Source organism: Corylus avellana, chromosome 1 (genome assembly GCF_965113065.1).
Source record: "Corylus avellana chromosome 1, dhCorAvel1.hap1.2, whole genome shotgun sequence".
Classification (NCBI taxonomy): Eukaryota; Viridiplantae; Streptophyta; class Magnoliopsida; order Fagales; family Betulaceae; genus Corylus; species Corylus avellana.
This window is the reverse complement of record NC_142490.1, coordinates 3,454,971-3,478,328: the sequence shown is the minus strand read 5'-3', so window position 1 is coordinate 3,478,328 and position 23,358 is coordinate 3,454,971. Positions and strand designations below refer to the sequence as shown.

At 35.8% G+C, this 23,358-nt stretch overlaps 3 protein-coding genes and 2 pseudogenes across 3 annotated transcripts; 3 read left to right on the top strand and 2 right to left on the bottom strand.

The window, feature by feature from the left end:
• The first annotated feature begins 762 nt into the window (after window positions 1-762).
• On the top strand, window positions 763-1,900 carry LOC132168546 (endochitinase EP3-like; annotated as a pseudogene).
• Window positions 1,901-2,485: 585 nt separating this feature from the next.
• LOC132171045 (GDSL-like Lipase/Acylhydrolase superfamily protein) lies at window positions 2,486-6,696 on the top strand. Its single transcript, XM_059582249.2, has 5 exons — window positions 2,486-2,787; window positions 4,167-4,352; window positions 5,173-5,333; window positions 5,428-5,692; window positions 6,273-6,696. The coding sequence occupies exons 1-5, from the start codon at window positions 2,538-2,540 to the stop codon at window positions 6,503-6,505; spliced, it is 1,095 nt and encodes a 364-aa protein (XP_059438232.2). The 5' UTR covers window positions 2,486-2,537; the 3' UTR covers window positions 6,506-6,696.
• Window positions 6,697-8,556: 1,860 nt separating this feature from the next.
• LOC132171647 (pentatricopeptide repeat-containing protein At1g56690, mitochondrial pseudogene) lies at window positions 8,557-11,214 on the top strand (annotated as a pseudogene).
• A 2,478-nt stretch (window positions 11,215-13,692) lies between these two features.
• On the bottom strand, window positions 13,693-14,525 carry LOC132172510 (uncharacterized). The gene has a single exon (XM_059584025.2). It carries the CDS (start codon window positions 14,266-14,268, stop codon window positions 13,846-13,848), a length of 423 nt encoding a protein of 140 aa, XP_059440008.2. The 5' UTR covers window positions 14,269-14,525; the 3' UTR covers window positions 13,693-13,845.
• Window positions 14,526-16,042: 1,517 nt separating this feature from the next.
• Window positions 16,043-21,003, bottom strand: G6PD4 (glucose-6-phosphate dehydrogenase 4). Its single transcript, XM_059581497.2, has 12 exons — window positions 20,717-21,003; window positions 19,934-20,183; window positions 19,533-19,789; window positions 19,332-19,426; window positions 18,712-18,826; window positions 18,385-18,590; window positions 18,127-18,235; window positions 18,009-18,046; window positions 17,792-17,912; window positions 17,525-17,727; window positions 16,658-16,858; window positions 16,043-16,566 (listed from the first exon to the last, which is right to left on the bottom strand). The coding sequence occupies exons 1-12, from the start codon at window positions 20,822-20,824 to the stop codon at window positions 16,329-16,331; spliced, it is 1,941 nt and encodes a 646-aa protein (XP_059437480.2). The 5' UTR covers window positions 20,825-21,003; the 3' UTR covers window positions 16,043-16,328.
• Window positions 21,004-23,358: the final 2,355 nt, after the last annotated feature.

The following is a 23,358-nucleotide window of genomic DNA, read 5'->3' as shown; positions in this document are numbered from 1 at the left end:
TATAAACGATTTCCATCACATATTGATTTTACTTACAAAACGCTGGCTTTTAACATCTTAAGTTGGTTTAGGTTTAAATCTTGTTAACATTTTGTTGGCTCTTGACTCGATTGTTTAAAGAGGGATGTCATCGAACCCTATGAAGTATGATCGAAATGCTGCCTTTTGGGCTAATCCAATCTATATCTTAAAATAATCGACTTAAAAATGGTTAAACCACACAAATATGTGCATGTTATGATGATAGATAGTGATCACTAAAATAGTAATATCTAATTTTTTTTCCTGGTTATTAATGGGTAAACCACCAACTCAAGAGTATGAAAGACTGCCTTTTGGGCTAATCCAATCCAGATCTTAAAATAATCGACTTAAAAATTGCTAAACCACACAAATATGTGCATGTTATGATGATAGATAGTGATCACTAAAATAGTAATATCTAAATTTTTTTCTTGATTATTAATGGGTAAACCATCAACTTAAGAGTCAAGATAAGATCATCAACATGCACTTAATTTAGTACAAATTTCTCAACACTTGAAGAGGTTAATTAATTGGACTGCATTTCAAAAATAATGTAAAAATGATAATTAAGAACATTTTATACTCCTTAATTAGTTCTTATTTGGTAATGTTGGCATTGATCTTTATAAATTATCATATTCAGATTGAAAGCTGAACATTTTCACCTTAACTCGCACTATAAATATCCAATTTCCTAACTTCAATTTTCCCCATCATACATTTTCTTTTTCCAAAATGGTAGTTGTCTTTAACATGAAAAGGAATCTATTACCCTTATCCTAGTTGGAATTATCAAGGGCACTTGTTATACCTCCCTTCCGACTAATTATGTTTTGGTGGCTGAGATTGTGACAACAAAATTCTTCAATGGGATATTTGACCAAGCCGATACAAGTTGTGCTGGAAAGAGCTTTTACACAAAAGCATCGTTTCTTGAAGCTCTCGAATCATTTAGTGATTTTTGTAGTATTGGCTCGGACGAGGATTCTAAGCGCGAGTATGAAGCGTTCTTTGCCCATGTAACAAGTGTGGTTGGGTTTTCAAGGGGTAGCTCAATCGGCTGTGGACCATACCTAATGAAGCGGAAATCACTAGTTCAAATCCCCCTTCCCTCTTCCCTTGTGTGGACATGTCAAAAAAACAAAAACAAGTGTGGTTGGACGTAAGATCTCTCTCATCTATATAATCACTTTCATATAACCATTACATACATGCTGCATGCACACGCCCAAAAAGTTACATTTTAAGCTATTTTGTAAATTAATCAAATCTGATATTGAGTATCTTCTCAAGCAACAAACTTGGCTCTATAATTTATAATAGCTTTCAATCATATTTAATAGATTATTATATTTTGCATGTCATTTCCATTGAATACAATATATACTTTCGAAACTTATTCATTACTTGTGACTTTTATTGATAATTAAACATAAACTTTATCAAGATGTTTGCCCTCTATTTTTTTTGTGCAAACTTATGCTATATAGAGGAGATAGATGGTCGCTCGAAAAAATATTGTAACAAGGCATACCCAGAATATCCTTGTAATTTGGACAAAGGTTATTAAGATCGTGAACCGCTTTAGCTATCTTGGAATTTCAACTACGGAGTAGCAAAAAAGAGCAATGGGTTCAACTGGTTAAACTGTCCTGAAATTGTGGCAAACCACCAAGTTATTTCGTTTAAGATAGCCTTATGGTATTTTGTTCATCCAATCATAGGCCAAGGATTCAGGGCAATAATTCGAGCCATTAATCACCACACATGTGATGGTGCAAACCCTGCGAGAGTGAAAAAACGTGTTGTGTATTACATTGAATATTGTAACCTAATTGGTGTTATTCCTTGCGACAATCATCTCACTTGTTAGTTCTTGTTGCTTCTATGATCACTTGTTTAGATTTGATGTATCGTCTAAAAGGAAACAAAGAGTACTATAATTAAACATCTTAATTGGTTTCATTGCCAGAATTTTCCTTTTCTTGGAGAGTTCTATCTTAATTTTAGATTACTATCTATTTTAGCTAATCCAATGCAATAATGCAAATGTCCTAAAGGCTTAGATGCAGTGAATTACAATGCACCGGTTTTGTGCGTGCGTGTGTGTGTGTGAGAGAGAGATGGCATGGGCCAGTACACAAAAGCAGTCCCTCCTGGGATGCCTAGCCCTTTGCTAGCCAAATGTGGCCCAATTTGTGAAATATATATATATATATATATATATATATATATATAAAATATTAAAAAAAAAAAAAAAGAAGCCTGAAATGGTTTTTTAGAAAGAAAAAAAGCCAATTTTATTTGGCACAATTTTGTAAATATTAAAAACGCTTTTTAAGCTCCTTCTCAATCAATTGTATTTTCATTATTTTTTCGGAAAATAATGATCGCGAGTCGCGACACTCACCCGTGCTGACAACCAAACACAGCCTAAATAGTAACGCAATATATATTAAAAGGACAAAAGAAAAGTGAAAAAGAAGCTCATTCTCTCTTTCACTCCAACTATGGTGTCTCACTCTCTTTCCCAATTCTCCTCCTTTTTGCTGTTGCTTGTTCCCTTGCTTTTTCTTCCGCATCCGGTTCTCTCTCAGTGCAAGAGACCGCCCGTTATCTTCAACTTCGGCGACTCCAACTCGGACACCGGCGGGCTCGTCGCCGGACTCGGTTTCCCTGTCGATTGGCCCAATGGCCGCACCTTCTTCCGCAGATCAACCGGCAGGCTCTCCGATGGTCGCCTCCTGATCGACCTCCTCTGTAAGTGCGCTGATCCCCACCCTTTTTTTTTTTTTTAAAAAAAAAGTTGGTTTACATGTGGCATCATGTCAACCGTCCATCACGCTGGTTACATATTGTTCCCAACGGTCTCATTACTCCACTGTAATCTATCTATCATTTTTACTTGAGTCGGGACTGGTGTGTAACATTAATGACGCTGGGTAAAGGGGCCCACCCTGTCTTCATTGGCTGGGGCCCACTTTGCCGTGTGATGTGAATCTCGTGACAGAGATTTGTCATGTTTTTGTCTTGGCACCGAATAATAATGTTTTATAATAATGTTTTTTTTTTGGAAATAAAAGTAAAAAATGGAGAGATTTCTAGATTTGGATTTATTGGTTTTTTTTTTTTTTTTTTTCATTTCAAATGGAGTGATATTTAGGGCTGCAAATTTTGAATATTAAAAGTGTTAAAGGGTTAAATAGTTGAGTTGGATTATGATTGACCTATATAGTCTTATATTCATGTTTTGACATAATTTAAACTTGACACACGATATAATGACTAATAATTTTTTATTTGATCTGCGAACATGATACAAACTCAATACAAAATTAGAAAGTTAGAATTGATAGTTTAGATTATGATTGACTTATATAGTCTTATATCTTTGTCTGGACACGAACCGAATTCAACACACGAATACAAATTACCACCTCTAGCGATATCATATTCTAAATAGGGTGATATTTACTTTAAGAGAAGTGCTAGGGAGCCAAACAAATGAATCCAAAAAAATTTTCAAACTGACGTGGCAGATCGTGAGTGGCAGACAAGGGAGAGAAAATTTTATTTTTTTAATTTAAAAACTCTTGTCATGTCAGTTTGAAAATTTTGTTGGATTCATTTGTTTGGCTTTCTAGCACATTTTTTACTTTAATATATGAGAAATGTTAGGAGTACTAATTCTTTTACTAACATATGAGCACTAACATGATGTAGAGTTTATTTATTGGTATTTGTGCGTTTTTTTTTATTAATTATTTTGATAATCTCTAATGAATAAATTCCACATCAATCATCATGTTATTACTCGTATATTAGTGAAAGTGTTATTACCCCTTAACATTTTTCTTAATATATATATATAATTTAGACCAGTGTAATTTATGTAATAATAGTCACTGCATGTGTGATAGGGAATGGAGAGACAGCCTTATCTATCTTCTTTCTTCTTTGATTTCCTCTTTTTTTTTTTTCTTTTTTTTTTTTAATTTTTGGTCCTGCGAATGACAAGTACCCATGAAGCGGTCTGACAGGGTGTCAGGGACATGTTATCCAATTTTGAAAACATGACATTATTAAATTATAAATATCCAAGTAAGATTTTTTTTTTTTTTTTTTTTTTGTTAATGTAGGCCAGAGTTTGAATACGAGTTATCTGAGCCCATACCTAGACTCCTTGGGGTCCAAATTCACAAATGGAGCAAACTTTGCAGTGGTGGGGTCCTCTACTCTCCCCAAATATGTCCCCTTTTCTTTGAATATTCAGCTCATGCAGTTCCTTCGTTTCAAGGCTCGCACCCTTGAACTTGTTACCACAGGTAATATATTTCTCTTTTACTTTGCATTTACATTCTAGGCTTTTTACACTAATGAATGAATTTCCTCCAATCCAATCCCATCTAATATATATGTGAGTCTTGCATGAAACATATATATCAGGTTATCAAACTGAGTTAAACAAAATTTCTTCAATTTAATTAGTTTGGAGGAAAAATTTATAAACAATATAGATGGTTCCCTTTCTGGGTTTGATTGAATGAGTGGGAGCCAAATAGATTGTTGTGTTTTACTTGAAGTTGAATGTTGGATTATAATATAAGTATGGACCAAATCAAAGCACACCTAATTTGTCCAGAACAAAGCATTTAAATTATTTTTTTCATAAAAAGAACACTTTTAACTTTTTGAAGATCTTGAATGTAAGTGAAAATAGGTGATGTAGAAATGTATAATGGGATATAATATGAAAGAGAGAGCGGAAGCAGAGAGAGAAGAAAACACAGACAAAGGCCCTTAGGGCAACATCTTGATTATATTGACGTATGATAAATTATATTACAATGATCTCTAGAGGCTAAGAGTAATGAACAAGAAACACTGACTAAATAAGGAAGTGAATAAACCTATAAGAAAACTAAATAGATTATAACCGTCCTATCAAAGTTTCACTCTTTTCTAATTTAGCACATAGATGTGGTTGTACTATGTGAAATTAACAGTGAAATTTGACTGAGCATTGAGTCTAAAATTGCCACATTTTAGTCAAGTAGGGAGGAATCATGCTCTTACAATTGGTTTCTAATTATTGAGATGTTTAAGATCGAAAAATTGTGTGCAATTCTGCCTTACTATGTATAGGTTTGGGAAACATGATCAATGATGAGGGCTTCCAGGATGCTCTTTACATGATTGATATGGGACAAAATGACATTGCTGATTCATTCTTGAAGAACCTAACCTATGCGGAAGTCGTTAAAAGAATCCCATCAATCATTACAGAAATCAAGAATGCTGTCAAGGTGAGTTTATATGAAGAAAATTTCCCAATACTCCTGCAAAAATTGTACTCTTTGTTAGTCATGCACTTGCCCTGATGATCAATGCATTATGCAGACCTTATATGATCATGGGGGGAGGAACTTTTGGATACACAACACTGGACCATTGGGTTGTCTGCCTCAAAAACTGTCATTAGTTGAAAAGAAGGATTTGGATCCTCATGGATGTCTTTCTAGTTACAATTCTGCTGCAGGATTGTTCAACGAAGGACTGCGCCATTTATGCCTAGAGATGAGATCTGAACTAAGGGATGCTAATATAGTCTATGTAGATATATATGCCATCAAGTATGATCTCATTGCCAACTCCACCGAATACGGTAAGCTTAATGTTTTTAGGGCCTATTTGAGTTTGTGTTTGAGGAGTTTAAAAATGCGTTTATCACTCAAAAAAGTCCATTTGGAGAAAAAAATATCTATTTGGTAAAAAAAATTGAAAGCGTTTTTAATGGTCAAAAAAGCTCAAAAAATGGCCAAAATGTACTTTTAGCAAAAGCTTAAAAATAAAGTTTTTGTCAAAAAAACACATTTTGACTTAAAAGCTATATTTCTTAAACGCAATTTCAAACATGCTCTTAGTGTTTTCTCCTTCACCAATTGCTTTTGTTCTCTCATGGTTTTGAAATTTGAACAGCAATCTAATCCTTATTCACATAGCCTAATCTACTGCAAGTTCAGATAACTATGTAGAAATATATAATAGCATATACAATATGAAAGAGAGAGCGGGAAGCGCAGAGAGAAGACGAGACTAAGGCTCTTAAGGCTACATCTTCACCGTATTACAATGGTTTATTTTCTACAGAGGCTATAAGTGGTGAATAAGAAACCAAATAAACCTACGAGAAAACTAAATAAATCATAAATATTGAAAACATTCTAACACATTACTTGTTGTAGGTTTCTCAAGTCCCCTAATGGCATGCTGCGGCAATGGAGGTCCTCCATACAATTACAATATAAGGGTGACATGTGGGCATCCTGGCTCTCAGGCCTGCGAGGAAGGATCTAAAGTTGTAAATTGGGATGGGATCCATTACACAGAAGCTGCAAATTCCTTTGTAGCATCAAAAGTACTTTCCACAGCTTATTCTACACCACGTACAACGTTTGATTTCTTTTGTCGTGGTTAGGGAAATGATTAGTGCGCAAGCCATGAAGTTAATAATGTATCTCTTTTTTATAGTAACGATGAAACAGGCAGGTTGGTCTTTGTAAAAGGGTTGATTTTTGTCAATGTCAAGCAAAAGAGTGCATGGAAGAGTTACCTCCATATCCACCAACTGTATTGTTTGATATAAATAAATATTGCTTTTTTTTTCTTCTCTCTTTTTTTTTTTTTCTAAGCAAAAATGGTAGGAAGGGATGGCCGGAGGTTGGAATTGTCGGGTTGTGCAAAGCGCAAGAGGGCCGTATAGGCTTGAGTTGAGGCATAGTGTGACCCTAGCCCCACTAAAAGGGTAGTGCTGAAAAATTGGTAGCATGACCTTCAATCCCACAAACCTCTATGTTTTTTTATCCACAATTAAGAAAAACCCAATATAAAAATTACGCTCAAAGATGGTTGCCATAACAATTCTAGCATGAAGTACCATATTACTAACTTCCTAGTTTGACAGATCCCGTTCGGTTCTTGACAGTACCTCCTCTTCGACAACCACGATGGATGTTACCATTACCTTTTAGAGCTCCTCATTGAGCCCTTTTATCACCTTTTACTGTCTTATGTGGCTTTTAAAAAGACTTAGCTCATTTATGGTCATTTTGGGATCATTAATGAATTTATTGCTTACTGTTTGTTATTATTTTGGTATTGCTTTTTTTATTTGGGTTTTATTATTAGAGTGCCCATTCCGTTATGGTTGTACAATCTCTTATAACCCTTTCCCATTACTGAATGAAAAAAATAATAATAATAATAATTCCTAATTTGATTGATGTCTGCAATTTTCTTCTAAAATATAGCTACTCAACAATTAGGGCTTCAAATTCAGTTACTAGGTCCCTTGGAGACTCTTTCTCACATTTTCTTGGAGTGTCACTTGGCCAAAATTCTTTGGAGATGCTCTCCTTGACCCCTCTTTTTTGGCTTTCTCCACTAGGCCTATTTCTGATTGGGTGTTAGCTATTTTATATCCTATGGCAACCCTTGGTATTCCAAAGCTTGAAGTTAGGAAATTTCAACTTTTTGCGGCTCTTACCTTGGACTTCATTTGGCTTGCTAGGAATCAATTGGTTCATGATGGTATTCAACCCTCTCCTAATAAAGTTATTATTCAGATTTCCTTAAATTTGAATCATCACATTTCTGCTTGGAGAGACCTAGCCCTTCTTTCTTTGTGGAGGCCTCCCGCTTGGGCTGTTTTAAAGCAAATTTTGATGTTGTTATTAGGGGGTTTTTTGCAGGGACTGCAGCAATGCAATGATATGGGAATCATCTTGGTGGCAGCTACTCATAAACTTTCTTTCACTGATGTTTTGCAGGGTGAAGCTTTTGCAGCTTTTTTGACTGTTCGTTTAGCTGCCTCTTTGAGTCTTAGATGTCTATCTTTGGAAGGTGATGCGCTTCTAGTTATATTGGCTGTGAACAACCCGCCTCTTTTTCATTCTTAGTCTTTTGCTAACTGTATTTTGAATATTAGTTTAGCTTTATCTTCTTTTCAAAGTTGGAGTGCTTTGAAAATCTCCCGATATGCCAACTTTAGGGCATATGCTTTAGCTAAATGGGCCGCTTCCAATCATGTTTTTAAAAGCATTCCCAAGGGGTCTCCTATTCCTTCTTCCATTCGGATCATGAATGAAAATGACCCTTCCTTATAACCCTTTTTTCCCTCATTCAATTAGAAAAAAAAAAGAAAAAGAAAAAAAAAAAAGAAGCCCATTAAATCATTACATTCTATTTCCCTTGGATATCAAAAACAAAAGTTATGCAAATAAAAAAATAAAATTATTCATAAAATAATAATAATAAAACGTGCTATCCAACTCATGGCCTTTTTATATGACGACTTAACAGCGCGTCTATAGATAACTACACTGTAGACCTTTTGAGCAAGAACATTTCTTATGACGAAATAGTCGCCGCAACACTTCTGGGTCCTCATAGTGTCAAGTACAGGTGCCGCCCCTCTTGGGGAGTTTTCCGCGCTCCACGTCTCAGTATTATTTTTCGTGCTTTTGCGTACTATCAAAAGGTCCCAGCCTTAATCTTCAAAATTCTGAACCAAAATTCTTACTTTATCACTGTTGCACCATTTTCAGCCATATTTGATTTGTGGGTATTCAAGAAGTAAATTACCCAACAAAAGTTCTGAAATTTGGTGTCTTTTTCATCTAGGTGATTCAGATTCTAGTTAAACAATGCAGTTTAGGTTAGTCCCATATCGAATATACTGTACAAGTGTTGCAGTTTCGCAAATTTCACAGTATGCCCGTCTCGGCCAAATCGAGAATGCCCGGAGGCTGTTTGATCAAATGCATGATCAAAGTATTGTCGCTTGGAACTCAATTGTTGCCGGGTATTTCCAAAATTCTCGGCCCCGTGAAGCCCGGATTTTGTTTGATAGAATGCCGGAGAAGAATACTGTATCTTGGAACGGATTGATATCCGGGTATATAAAGAATGGGATGGTCACTGAAGCTAGAAAAATATTTGATATGATGCCTGAAAGGAATGTAGTTTCGTGGACAGTTATGGTTAGGGGATATGTTCAAGAGGGTATGATTTCGGAGGCGGAATCACTCTTTTGGAAAATTCCTGAAAAGAATGTTGTGTCCTGGACAGTGATGTTGGGTGGTCTTATTCAAGAGGGTCGGGTTGATGAGGCTCGTCAGCTTTTTGATATGATGCCCGAGAAGGATGTGGTGGCGAGGACTAGCATGATTGGAGGGTATTGTCAGAAAGGCCGGCTGGCTGAAGCTCGTGAGATTTTTGATGAGATGCCACGTAGGAACGTGATTACTTGGACTGCAATGATTTCTGGGTATGTTCATAACCAGCGGGTTGAGATAGCTAGAAAGCTTTTTGAAGTGATGCCAGAGAAAAATGAGGTGTCCTGGACAGCGATGCTGATAGGGTACATTCAATGTGGACGGATAAAAGAGGCTTCAGAGCTTTTTCAGGCAATGCCAGTGAAGTCAATTATTGCTTGTAATGCAATGATCCTTGGAATTGGCCAGAAAGGGGAGGTAGCTAAAGCAAGGTGGGTCTTTGACCAAATGAGGGAGAAAGATGATGTGACTTGGAGTGCAATGATAAAGGCTTATGAACGGAAAGGATTTGAATTGGAAGCACTTAATTTATTTGATGTGATGCAAAGAGAAAGATTTAGGCCAAACGTCCCTTCTTTGATCAGTGTTCTTTGTATTTGTGCCAGCCTGGCAAATCTTGATTACGGTAAACAGGTACATGCCCAGTTGGTGAGATCCCAATTTGATCTTGATACGTATGTTGCCTCAGTTTTGATCACAATGTATGTTAAATGTGGCAACCTTGTGAAGGCAAAGCTGGTGTTTGACAGGTTTGCTCTCAAGGATACTGTTATGTGGAATTCTATTATTACAGGGTATGCCCAACATGGTTTAGGAGAGGAAGCTTTGCAGATTTTCCATGAGATGTGCTCTTTGAACATTTTGCCAGATGATGTCACCTTTGTCGGAGTTCTTTCTGCATGTAGCTACACTGGAAAGGTTAAAGAAGGGCATGAAATTTTTGACTCAATGAACTCCAAATATCGAGTAGAGCCAAAAACTGCACACTACGCTTGCATGGTTGATCTGCTTGGCCGAGCAGGCCAGTTAAATGAAGCAATGGGATTCATTGAGAACATGCCAGACTTGCGAGTGGAGGCAGATGCTATTGTTTGGGGTGCTTTCTTAGGTGCATGTAGAACCCACATGAAGTTGGATTTGGCTGAAGTTGCAGCAAAGAAACTAGTAGAGCTTGAGCCTGAAAATTCCGGGCCTTATATTTTGCTGTCAAATATTTATGCTTCCAAAGGTAAGTGGAGTGATGTTGCAGAGTTAAGGAGAAAAATGAGAGCAAGGAGGGTGAGGAAGTCACCTGGCTGTAGCTGGATTGAGGTGGAGAAGAACGTTCATATGTTTACTGGGGGAGATAGCATGGGCCATCCTGAGCAGGAAATAATCATGAGAATGTTGGAGAGATTAAGTGGATTGTTAAAAGAAGCTGGGTATTGTCCTGATGGTAGTTTTGTGCTGCATGATATGGATGAAGAGGAGAAGGTGCATAGCCTGCTTTATCATAGTGAGAAACTGGCTGTTGCATATGGACTCCTAAAGGTGCCAGAAGGAAGGCCAATTCGGGTGATGAAGAATCTTCGGGTTTGCGGGGACTGCCATTCTGCAATCAAATTAATGGCGAAAGTAACAGGGAGGGAGATCATTTTGAGGGATGCTAATAGATTTCATCATTTCAAGGACGGATTGTGTTCTTGCATAGACTATTGGTGATTGCACACTGCACAGCCTCTAATGTTCATTAATAGATCCAAGGGCAGTTATACATACTCACTGTCTGTGAGTCTCATATTAGATATTCAGGCAAAGTTTTGACATTGGACAATTTTAGGGTAAGATTGTGATAAATTATTGTTTCTGTGCGTTGAAAAAAGTAAATTGCAAAATTTAGCAAATCAACCATAGAGCTCAGTGTTCTCTACATGGCTTATCTCCTGCGAGGAAGAAAGTAATGAAGGCAAAAATATCAAATGGTCCGATGTTATTAGATAAATGAAAAGGCTTCTGATTTTTTTTCCTGGTTGATTTTGTCCAATTTGTTGTTCTTGTCAATCTTCACAACGCATAAAAATTATGCGGTTGAATTTGGGCTGCACTCATTGTTGAGTTAAAATATAAACATGCATTGACAATGTTGAATTATTTCATTAAAATAAGTAATTTAAAATTTCAACTTTCACTTCATTTATGTCTTTCACTTTCTCTCACATTGAAAAGTTAGGATAACTTTTGTTTCCTTCTTAAGGATTGTCTTTCAATAAGACTAAATTGGCTTTTGGGTAGACACATGCTAGTGGTGTCAGGTCACACTTGGCCCGGCTGTAGCTCACTTTCCACATACAATTGTATTCAAAAACTTGATTTCAGAGGTCATATAAGAGCCTCTTATACTTCTATAAAAGGCTAATTTCAGAAATTCCATTTACATCTTCTTCTCCTCTTATAGTTCTATAAACTACTTTTATTTGTCTAAGAGATAGATTTAAACTTGCCTTATTGTACGAAGTTCAGCCATTCCCATATAGTATTCTGCTATACTTTCTTTAATTCACAAAATCCCACATATTATTTTCCAACAGACAACAACCCATAAATGCCTGAACAGTGTTATAGGCACGTAATTCCCGTTTGACATGTTTTACACGGTTGACAGACAAAAAAGAAAAGTGACTGCTTACTGTCATTTTTATAAAGCATCTTTTAAGCAGCAACTTGTGAAACACATCTTAACTGTTATTCTTGTGGTAGCTTCTTTGGGTAGTAGCTTTCGAACTTTCTACTCTCAGGCTTCTGTGTAAAACCAGGGATTACACTTGTAAGATCCATAAACACCATTTAGCATTTATAATATATAATTAAGACAAATCCATTTGAACCCATTTAGCAGAAAACCTACTTTGTGCTGGGAACCTGTTTAAACACCTTTTCTATTGTTTAGGGGATGGAATAGAAGTCTTTTCAACATCATATCTTTGGAGTCTTTTGTTGAGTAGTGTTTTAGTGGGTGTCAAATAAAGCTCATCTTCTGAGATGTATCAAGGTGATTACAAGTAAGAGTTTTAACTATGTTTTATATTATGAGTCTTATTGTTGGATGTTAGTCTATTTAAAGCTTGTTTCAGTGCTAATAAAAATATAGACAAAAGTTTATTCTCAAACATATGTTTGAAGAAGGTCCAGATTCTCTCCAAACTACTTGATATTGAGATTCGTAACAGAAACTGGCAAAGCATACCTTGTAGCTTGAGTTGATATTAGATTTACTTTGTCATTACAACATAACAATTCCTTTCCATACGTTCTTCTTTCTTATCAATTTCTTCTCTCCCTGCTCCTTCGAAGAACTCTGGTTGTTTCCATGGGCATTTGCCATCTCCTGCTCTGTTTCCATGGAGACATACAAGTCCATGGACCACCTTCTTCTTCTTCGTGGCCTTACTTTTCTTGGGTTCATGCAAACCGTTAACTCATTTAATCAGTAAGTTTTTGGGACAAGTGATAATTTACCCTTAATAATCCATTCCAAATTACCAGTCAATGATTGTTTCACCTCTGATTGGTATCATTGACTTACTGTCTTTCTGATTAGCATCACTGATTGCACAGGAACAATTCCTTGAAAAATCTGGCAATTAGGTGGGACCTTAGTTGGTTGGGGAGTCTTTAAATATGGTCCACTGAAAGTTGCGTTTGATGCGAACCAATTAATCCCTTCGTTTTCAAAGTGGCCATATTAATATATAATTGCTTGCTTGCTTGCTTGATGTCATGCCATTGCATCACTCATCAATCCTTTCCCTTCATCTTATTGGTTACTCGTACATGCAGCTTTCAACTTCTACCGATCGATGGGTGGCTATGCCTTTGCCTTTGGGAAGATATTTTCATGTCAGAGTCTATGAGAAAATGCTAAAAAGTGTCTCGGATTTCAAAGTTGGTTTGAAGCTGTAAAACGTGGTTATGAGAGTGAGACTAGAGGATCACTTAACCTAGTGACACTCAACACTACTCACTCATATTGCCCTTCACTCAAAATTTTTGCAGGAATGTCTCTGTGAACAAAGGCCAGACCAATTTTTGGACCAAGTTTGGGGCAACCCTAATTTTCTCCCTAAAAATCCAAGTGGCTTAATACCCGATTATTTGTCTGAATTAATTACTAGCAACTTGAATAAATAACTGTCTAACTATCTATCCAGGTAGATAGATCTCGGGTGGAGGTGAAAACCCAACTTATCCCATTCTCGTTTGAGCGATTTTGTTTGATAAAACCATTTGAGTCTTTTTTTTAAAAAAAAAAAAAAAATTATAGGTTATAAAGTATTATGATGTGACATAAAGATGAAAGTAATTTCGAGTATTTTGTGTTTTGAGTTGTTTATTAATGTTTCTCCTCTTTTACATGGGTTCGAACTTCAAAATTCATCTAATGTGGACATGAGTATACAAAGTAACCCTACTTTAGAAGAATTTCTCGTTATCAAAGAAAAAAAGAGAGTCGTCAAATGAGACCAAATGGAAGAGCAACTTCTCTTTTGAAAGCTATGGATACCAACACATGGCATAGGACAAGGAAAATGATTTGCACTACAACTTATAATAAATTACATAGCAAAGTGGTCCTTTTCTTCCGAAAGCAACACAAAACTATATATGTGGCATATATTGGCCAACCATATCCCATGAAGGAAAAACACCCATATAGTTCAATCTTCTACAAAGAAAGATTTAGGTCTATACCATTGCCTCCTCCTCCTCCTCCTCCTCCTTCTCCTCCTCCTCCTCCTTCCTTATCATCTTCCTTCTCATCTCCTTCTCCTTTTTCTCTCTTAGAAGGCCCTGCTTCTTGGACATCACCAGGAGGCCTCTTAGACTTGTCATCCTGCATGAAATCCTCTGGCCTGAAAGTAGGATTCCAGATTGCCTTGATCTCTTTCTCAACCAATTTCTTCTGATGATCTTCTGACGACCCTTTCTCCTTTGCTTCATTCAAACCACCCCTCAAACGATCCCTCACATCTCTTGTGCTTCTGATCAAAGCAAAGAACATCTCCATCTTCCTCTCCTCCTCACCATCTTCTTCCTCCTCCCCCTTCCCCTCACTCTCCATCTTCCTCTTCTTTCTTTCTCCTGCCATGCTTGCTCAGAAGAAGAAATATTCCTCAAAACCCTCTCTCTTGTGAACTAAAATATCTCACAAAGAGACACAGATTTTGAGAAAAAACAAACAAGACTGGCAGGAGTCTTTTCTTATTGATCATGGCTTGAATAGACAATGACTTTGCTTCCCCATTGCATATATTTTTCTCAGGTGCACCGACCTTAAATAGGCAGGAGGTGATCGAAGGGATTGCATTGCGTGCACATATTTCATGAAGTAAAAACCGTGTAAGTTGACTCTATACAATAATGGTCGGACCGCGTTGTTTATAGCAAGTTACGATAATGCCCATCAGCCCATGTGCATTTTATTATTTGACATGGCTTTGTGATGGGCATGTTGGTAAACTAGCAACCTAGGTTCACGTATGTGGAAGAATCATTGCATGCGTCATTCACTCACCGCTCCATAACGTAATGTTTTCCACCTACCATGTGTGACGGCCTGCAACATGACATGTGATGTGGCATCTTGCTGAGCCCTTGATTTAAATGGTGGAATACTTTAGGTCAGGATGGGTCCCCTTCCCAGTCCCATTAGATATTATTAATATTCCCTACCCTCCAATCCTTGCCCATAATTTTTTTGTAATCCAAATCTAATTAGATCCATTTTTCGCTTTGACGTCGTGTGTTGAACGAGATAGGTTATTCGCACTTATTTATCACACATATTTTATATTAAATTGATGTAGCTTTAAACGATTAGAATATATTGATGATTCATAATTATGCATTGTCATGCTTATTTTTAAGGATGTTTAGTTAGGTTCACTCTGCCTTTGTTATTGGTATAAAATAAAAAATAAAAAACTTTTTACGGCTCAAATTCAAACTTGCAATTAATGTTAGTGGAAGGATTCAATTTAAAGAATGATAGGGTCACGACATGACTTTTGAGGAAATCTAACAAATATATGTCCCATGATCAAATGTGTTGTACTAAAAATTATATTCCCCGGGTCATGAATCATCATAACCAACAAAAATTGCCGGCTCATAAGGCAATTTGTACATACTTTTTCTTTTCAATGTATATGGGACAACTCATAAAGTCCATATCGCACAATTTTAAAAACAAATGCTTTTTAAGGATCATCATTGCCCTTGTAAGTGTGAAGTATGGAAGATGACGATGATTCTTGAAAGCTTGTTTTGGTGATTTGATGCTACTCAAAAGACACACACTTCTAAGAGAGTAAGAGCGCATTTCAAATTGTGTTAAGGAGTTTAAAAAATGCTTTTAGTACATAAAACGTTATACAAGGTAAAAATATTAAAACCTTTCTTAGACTTTTTTGCTCTAAAAAAGCTCTAAACTCAACCCAATCCAAACGTGATGAAGACAACACCAAAGGAACAAGGGTCAGTCTCGAAAATAATCCACAAAAGACAAAGGCTAGCCTCAGTTGTCCTTTGTAATCTCAACTACTAATGGCATGTTTGGGATTATGTTTTTAACACCCTAAAAGCCTTTTTGAACAAAAAGAAAAAAAAAACTCGTTTGATAAAAAAAATTGAAGCTCTTTTGAAGGTCAGAAAACCTAAAAATGGTCAAAACACACTTTTGGCAAAAGCTTAAAAATGAAGTTTTTGCTCAAAAACTTTTTTTTTTTTTTTTTTTAAACTTAAAAGCTCTATTTCTTAAACACAATCTCAAATAAGCCCCAAGTGTTTGTTGTAATCCAAATTATGTAATTTGACAGAGTATAAATATACATAAACAATCGCAGCCATGGTGTGCAAGACAGTACTCTGAAAACCAATTATATCTAATTTAAAATGAATGTGAAAATCACTTGCTTTGATAACAAATATGAGTTTAATAGACTGGATTGGAAGCATTTTGGATGAGAACTTTGTCCACCCAGCAAACACATTGAGACAAACCAAAATATGCATGATAGCCATAATCGACAGTTCTATCCATTTTATTCCTGATGGTGAAATGATTAACACATATGTGCGTGTGTGTGTGTGTGTGAATATATAGTGTAGTTGGTTATTTGCAACAAGAACTCACGACAGAAAGCTTTGCTAATCCTCTGGCCATGGAACCCCATGTTTGGCCCAAAGATAGTATGCTCCAACTGGACCTCTACCCCCCAACTCATACAGCTCTGGTACAATATTTTTCTTGTCCATCTCACGCAGAACTGGAGCTAGAATATTCCATGCAGCTGCAAGCTCGTCACTTCTCATAAATAGATGGTTGTCCCCATCAATGACATCAAGAAGAAGATGCTCATATGAATCAGGCACCTCCACTTTATACCTACAGTTAAACTCAAGTACATCCATTGATACTACATTGGCCGTGTGGTGCTATAAACAGTTGTAGTGCAACAAATTATTGAAGTGCTTACTTGTCCTTGTAGAGCAAGTTCAGCTCTGGAGAATCCAACTGCAACCCTAATCCTGGAATCTTATTGTTAACTCTGACTAAAATGGCTTCCTCAGGCGCGTCACGTAGAATCAGCTCATTACTGGCAAGGTCAAAATTATGCCCGAGACATTTACGATATAGGTTTCCTGGAACATGATGAAACTGGATACGTATCTCCACTCTGCAAGGTACAACTAATCTTGTTAAGGATATATGCTGTTAAACTGGTCTAGTTCAAACCAATTATATACTATTCGCTCATAGATAGTAAATATTATTTTCTTTTTCTCAGAACAATAATTATCGATGTACTTGTAAGACAATGCATGCATATGTACACACCCATAACCACCCTTAGGATTATTTTCTATGAACATAGATTGAGAGTTCACCAAAACCTTCATTTTGGTATTTATTGATGACCCAGATCCAAAAAAGAAAAAAAAATTAAGAAATTAATTTCTCTATTCATCCTCTTCCAAAGTTAAGCTGAAACATCATTCAATGTTTTACAATTTCCAAAATCTTCCGAATCAGAAGAATAATATAACAAATCATAATTTCCCTACAACTCTATCGAAGTTCAACTCGCAAAGAAATCCCATGTTTGACTCAAAGTTTTGAGGACAAAATGCCAATTACTAGAGTTAATACATTAAAGGGAGTCAAAAGAGAGGAGCTACCAATTCCTAAACACCCCACAACTATTCTACCCCCCTAAAGACTTAATACAACTTTCTGCCATGCAGAAGAATATAGAAGTTGGTACAGTCAGGCAGTAGACTCTAAAAATTTGACCAATAGAGATCACGTTGCCACACAATAGAATTACTGCAATAGATCTTACCGGTGTTTGATGAGTCCCAAGCCAGCTTTGATCAAGAAAGGCACACCATCCCAGCGTGCATTGTCAATGTATAATGCAGCAGCGAAATATGTGGGGGTCAGACTGTTCAAACATACATCAACCTTGTCTCCACTACTCGCTTTATACTGGCCAAGAGTTATATCGCTAGGTTCCAATTTGCGAATTGACCTCAGAACCTTGACCTGAAAAGAAGCTTCTCACCAACACAACTAGATGCTTTGAATGTACTATAACACGCATGCATACCTTTTCATTTCGAACATCTTCACCATCAAGACTTATAGGAGGTTCCATGGCAAGCAAAGCTATTGTCTGGAGTATATGACTGTGTACTATATCACGGATGATGCCATAACCATCAAAATACCTGCACAAATGGAAAAGAAGAATATAAAACAATATCCTATTGGTTACCCTCGATGATCATATCTACTTGAAACAGCAATGAGACCCTTATGATTACCTTCCTGCCTGCACACCCATGTCTTCTGATAAAATAACCTGCAAGAAGTTATTTAATAATTCAGTCAATGTTCAGTACGTTGCAGGAGGCACATGTTGATGTCATTATTAAAAAATACCTGCACATTGCGTATATATGTACGGCTCCACAATGGCAGAAAGACTAGATTAGCAAACCTTAAAACTGTAAGGTTTTCAATAAGGTTCCTTCCTAGAAGATGATCAATCCTGAAATAAGATTGTTTCAATTTGTAAAGTGATGGGCCAAAATATATATATATATATATATATATATATATATATATACACACACACACACACGTGTATGTGTATGCACATATGTGTACATCACAAGATATAAAAGCGTGCATAGCAACCTGTATATTTGCTTCTCCTTGAACTTGGTAAGAAGAGACTGTGTCAGCCGATAAGATGACAGTGCATCAAAGCCAAAAGGTTTCTCAATGATTATACGATTCCAACCCTTTTGGGTCTGTGCATTACTAGCAAGAGAGGATGCAACATCTAAAAGAGCTTCTTGTGGCACAGAAAGGTAAAATATCCTGTTAGCTTCAGAATCCCCCTGAGACAGGTAAGCTGTTACGGAATCGAATGCCAGAAGCATCTTGTATGCATATTTGAAAGTGAAAAAGTAGCAAATATCAGAAGCATCTTGTGTGTGTTGGTGTATTCTTCAACTTCACCTCAATCTGCTCCATCCGGGCATTGAGCTTCGACATCCCATATCTATTGTCATAACCTTCATTAAGGTAGTATATTCTTCTGAGAAAGGCATCCATCTTGTCCCCACAGTTTTGTCTGCAAAGTATTCTTAACCTCAATGATTAAAGTATTTTTGGAACATGACTAACCACAGGACAACTAAGAGATGCAATTATATAGATTCTTATATCTGACGATCATTTTGATCTACATAAATTTTAGATGAAATGAGATTACATGTCTGTGCATAACACTTTAATGCTTTGGAATAAGAAAGCCTTGTAACAATAAGCACTATGAAATGCATTCCTTTGGTTACAAATGAATATGCACATAGTCATTTCCCATTGTCAATTGCCCATCCTGAACGATGCACACAAAGACCTCAAAGTGATGTTTAAGATATTTAAAGCAAGTTGCGAGTTGCTTTACAAGCAGTAAACAAACAAGCAACTTAATGTATTTGTGTTCCATCTGAAAATTCAAAAACTGTATAAGCTGAAATTAAGGATTTTTGTAAGTTTTTTTTTTAAAAATTGGTTGGTCGGAGACATAAGATTATCATAAGCGCATAACATCAAGGGTGGTAAGAGAATCATACTGATGATCAATGCGGCAAGTTAAAGTTGAAGCTAAAATGGATCTCATCTCTTCCTCTGTCAAATTCTTTCTTGAGTAACCAAAAATACCTATATTCTGAAGCCATGGGAAAGCAGAACTGAGATTATGATAAAAATAGATTTAGAAAACCCAACTGTATAGATAGAACTCCAACCGAAAAATGATATAAACTTTTTTCTACCTCCGGGAGAAAGCCGCTATAATACAAAGCAAACAACGCTGGAAAAATCTTTCTCCTTGCAAGCTCACCAGTAGCTCCTATGACAGCAATGCAGAGTGAGGGTGCTTTACTACCCTCAAATGAAAAACTGGAGGAATGTGTTTGTAAAACAGCTTCAAATTCCATAGAAGTGACAACTTCCACGGGGACATCATGTTGATAATTAGGGGAGGAATTTTCTTCAGGTTGTGGAGTTGTTCGAGTTGTTTCACTAGAATCTGCAAGTGTCATCCATGTTAAGTTTTTTGACAGAGATAATTTACAATTTGAATAGAAATTAAAGAATGGATAACATAAATCTATATTGATGTAGAAAAAGCAATAATAACAAGCACACGGAGCATTATAAAGTTATGCCTAACCATTTTGCACATGTATAACTTGTCCCTCACATGATGAAATTGTTTCCAAATGATTCGTTAAATGATCTTTCTCTTGACTTCTTATACTCTTAAACTCATTTGCTGGTCCATATTTTCTATTCCTCCGCCGAAGGTTTAGGCTCTCCAGTATCCATATTCTTAAGCCATAAAACCTTTTGCAGAAATTGCCAGCCCCACCATAGCACACAAGGCGACCACTAGTTAAGGAATGACAGTTGTCTACTGCATCCTGCACAAACAAGGCAAGACGTTCATATTTCCTCGTGTATGGTAAAACTGCGCAATATGTTCTATCAACAATTTCTGTGACATAATTCTATAACTGTTCGTAGTATCAAAAAGTGGACAACATCTAAAGGAACAGAATCAATTTATGCTAAAAAAGATTGAAACTAATTGATTCCTAGAAGTCATAGAATTGATTATATTGCAGTATATATTCAATGGGACAGAATCAATTCCAACAAACAAAAATATCTAAACCTCCATTGAGTAAATAAGGGAAAAAAGAAAGAAAAAATATAGGAAAATAAAATCTTGAGCATTTCATTCTCTTTTCTCACTTTGGGTTTCTCATAATTGAACCCTCAACTCAGCTCAAGTAAGCTGATAGCTTCAACAAGACAAGTAATTTTTCTCTTACTAATAAGACCCAAAATCCAAAACTTTTACTTTCTTTCATTTCCCCACACTTTTCCCAGAATCCAAATTCTAAACTTCATGTGTGTGTGTGTGTGTGTGTGATGCTGATGCAAAACTCACCGGGAAGCTACGAAGTGACACTTTTGCAGGAGTTTGGCAGAGAGAGGCGGGCCTGATAAAGGACGATTCCGAGAAGGATACTGAGAAAGATGAAAATGACATCGACATCCCCTTGCTTCTTCTGGGTTTCGAAGGTAGCTTCTGTTCGAGGTTTAAGGTTTAAGGTACACACATACCAACACAGTGTCGTAGGAACAGAAAGCGGAGGACGGTTGCAAAATACAGACTGTGGTGTTGGGTGCAGGAGGGACACTATCCGTGTATGTTTTCTGTCAATACGGTCAAGATTTGAGTTTGATGATACGAATATTGATTGAAGGAATTGTGATGGTTTTTGATGCGGTGAAGTGAGTGCAATCAGGGCCGTTAAAAAGGGAACAACTGTCATCTTGTGATTTGTGACCATTTTTTTTTTGTCTTGCAACGCCACAACGGTAAAGTCTTAATATGAGTAATTTGGTGGGCACATGCGTTTTGAAAATATTTTTTAAATTTAAAAAATTTTTAATTTATCTCATGAACTTTTAATTTGATTCAATTGATCCTCTTCAATTAAATTCTATTGTTAACTCCTAACAAAAATTACTAAAAAATATCAAATTACCTTTCGATTTTTTTTTAAAAAAAATTTTATTTAAAAATTAAGGGTAGCTTTGAGATTTTATAAAAAAAAGTCAAGAGTATAAAAGTTATTTTATTACTTGTAACGTTTTAAATTTGACAGAGGAGGTACAAAGTAACAAAGCATCAACTTGAAAGTTTAGGTAGTGAAATTAAAAATTTTTAAAATTTAAAGAGTTTTCTTAAAATACGTAATAATTAAAGAATATGAAGTGAAGTTTTTCCTAGTTAATAAGAAAAAAATTACCCATGTTCATGAAATTTCTAATTTATTCCATTACAATCAAAACATTCCATGAATTATTGTATAAAAAGTATTGGGCTGACAAAATTTAAACGTATCTATAAACTAATCAATACGTGGCGGTTGGGATTGTTGAATATAGAATGAGACATAATTTATATGACTCTTGGCATGGCCAGAAAAATAAGACAATTAGTCACTATTATTTATTATCACCAATAATCACAGAGTAACTCGTCAATCGTTTTAAAAGTTTAAGCTAATAAACAATTAATTAATTAATTATTATTTTAACATTTATTATCGAGAGTGTAGACTCAAACTCTCATTTAAGTAATAAATTGCTAGTGCACAGAATTTTGGGTAGAGACCATAATTCCCCTTTTTCACCTTGCTATGAGTTACTTTTTATATATAGTCTTGTTTGCAACTACTTTCCATGGGACATCTGCTTTTGTACCACGACCTATTTTTCACATGTGATTCATCTTACGTCTACTTTAATTAAAACACGACTTATCATTCAAGTATATAGGTGTACAATTTAATTATAAAATAGTGGCCCAAGTGGCAGCTACGTGGCCATGTGGAATGATAACAATTTAAAAATTTACTCTTTGATATGCACGTTCGGTACTATCGGGTTAATGGGTCGATACCTAAATTAAATGAGGTTTGGTATTTAGGCCATGTGTATTAGGCTACGTGGAGCCTCGTTTGTATTAGGCCCAACTTGAACTCAACCCGATTCAATATTTAAAGTTCTACAGTTTAAATGAAATTATTTTAGGCTTAGTTGATGCAGCGGAGGCTTGAACCAATAGAACCTTCTCTTTTTTTTTTGCCGTCTTGGTGTTTTGACCTAGTTGTGGATGGTATTTATAGTCACTTCTAGTTTTAGGGTTTTGTGTGTGTGACACCTCATGTATTGTTTCTCAATAAATAGCGAAAACTTGGTAGACAAAATCCTTAGTGGTGAACCACATAAATCTCTGTGTTTGTAATTGCCCATTTTTGCTTATGCTTATTTCACATCTCACTGATGTTGAAAAATATGATAAATTTCTGAACAACGTGGGCTTGACAGCCCATAACCCAACAAACTCTATCACAAAACACTCTTGACACAAACAACAAATAATGTCTGCTTTAATTCTGTCACTTTCTCATGTGAAAGCGAGATTTTAATATTTTGGTATGATTTTTTTTTTTTTCCTATGCAAAAAACTAGTTGAAGTTGTCGCTATTATTAGCACCTTGATTGACAATGCAACCAATAAATATGGGAAACTTTAAAAAAATCCCAGTGATTCCCTAAATTTAAAAAAACGTGTTGCAATTTTTTTAACAATATAAATTTAATTATAAACTTTTTATAAAAAAGATATAGTTAAATGTGAGGGCGCTTTTTTTTTTTTATATATATATATATATATTGACATGTCCGCACAAAAAGGTGAGGGACAGTCCAATTAATATAGGTAGGCAGAGGGAGGCACCCAAATGTTGAAAATTTCCCATTCTTCATAAATATATATATATATATATATATATATATATATTGTTCTGAGCTGTCAGATGGCTTTGAAGACCATCATAATTATGAATGATAACAACGTGACTTATTCAACTCTCATGACAAGCTTAGACAAAAGCTGAATGCCAACAGGGATTCTTACAACCGAAAGTTGAATAATAATAATAAATAAATAATAATTCAGAAATTCAAATCATTTGAATTTTGATTTTAGTAACAGATAACCCATCAAAGTAAAAG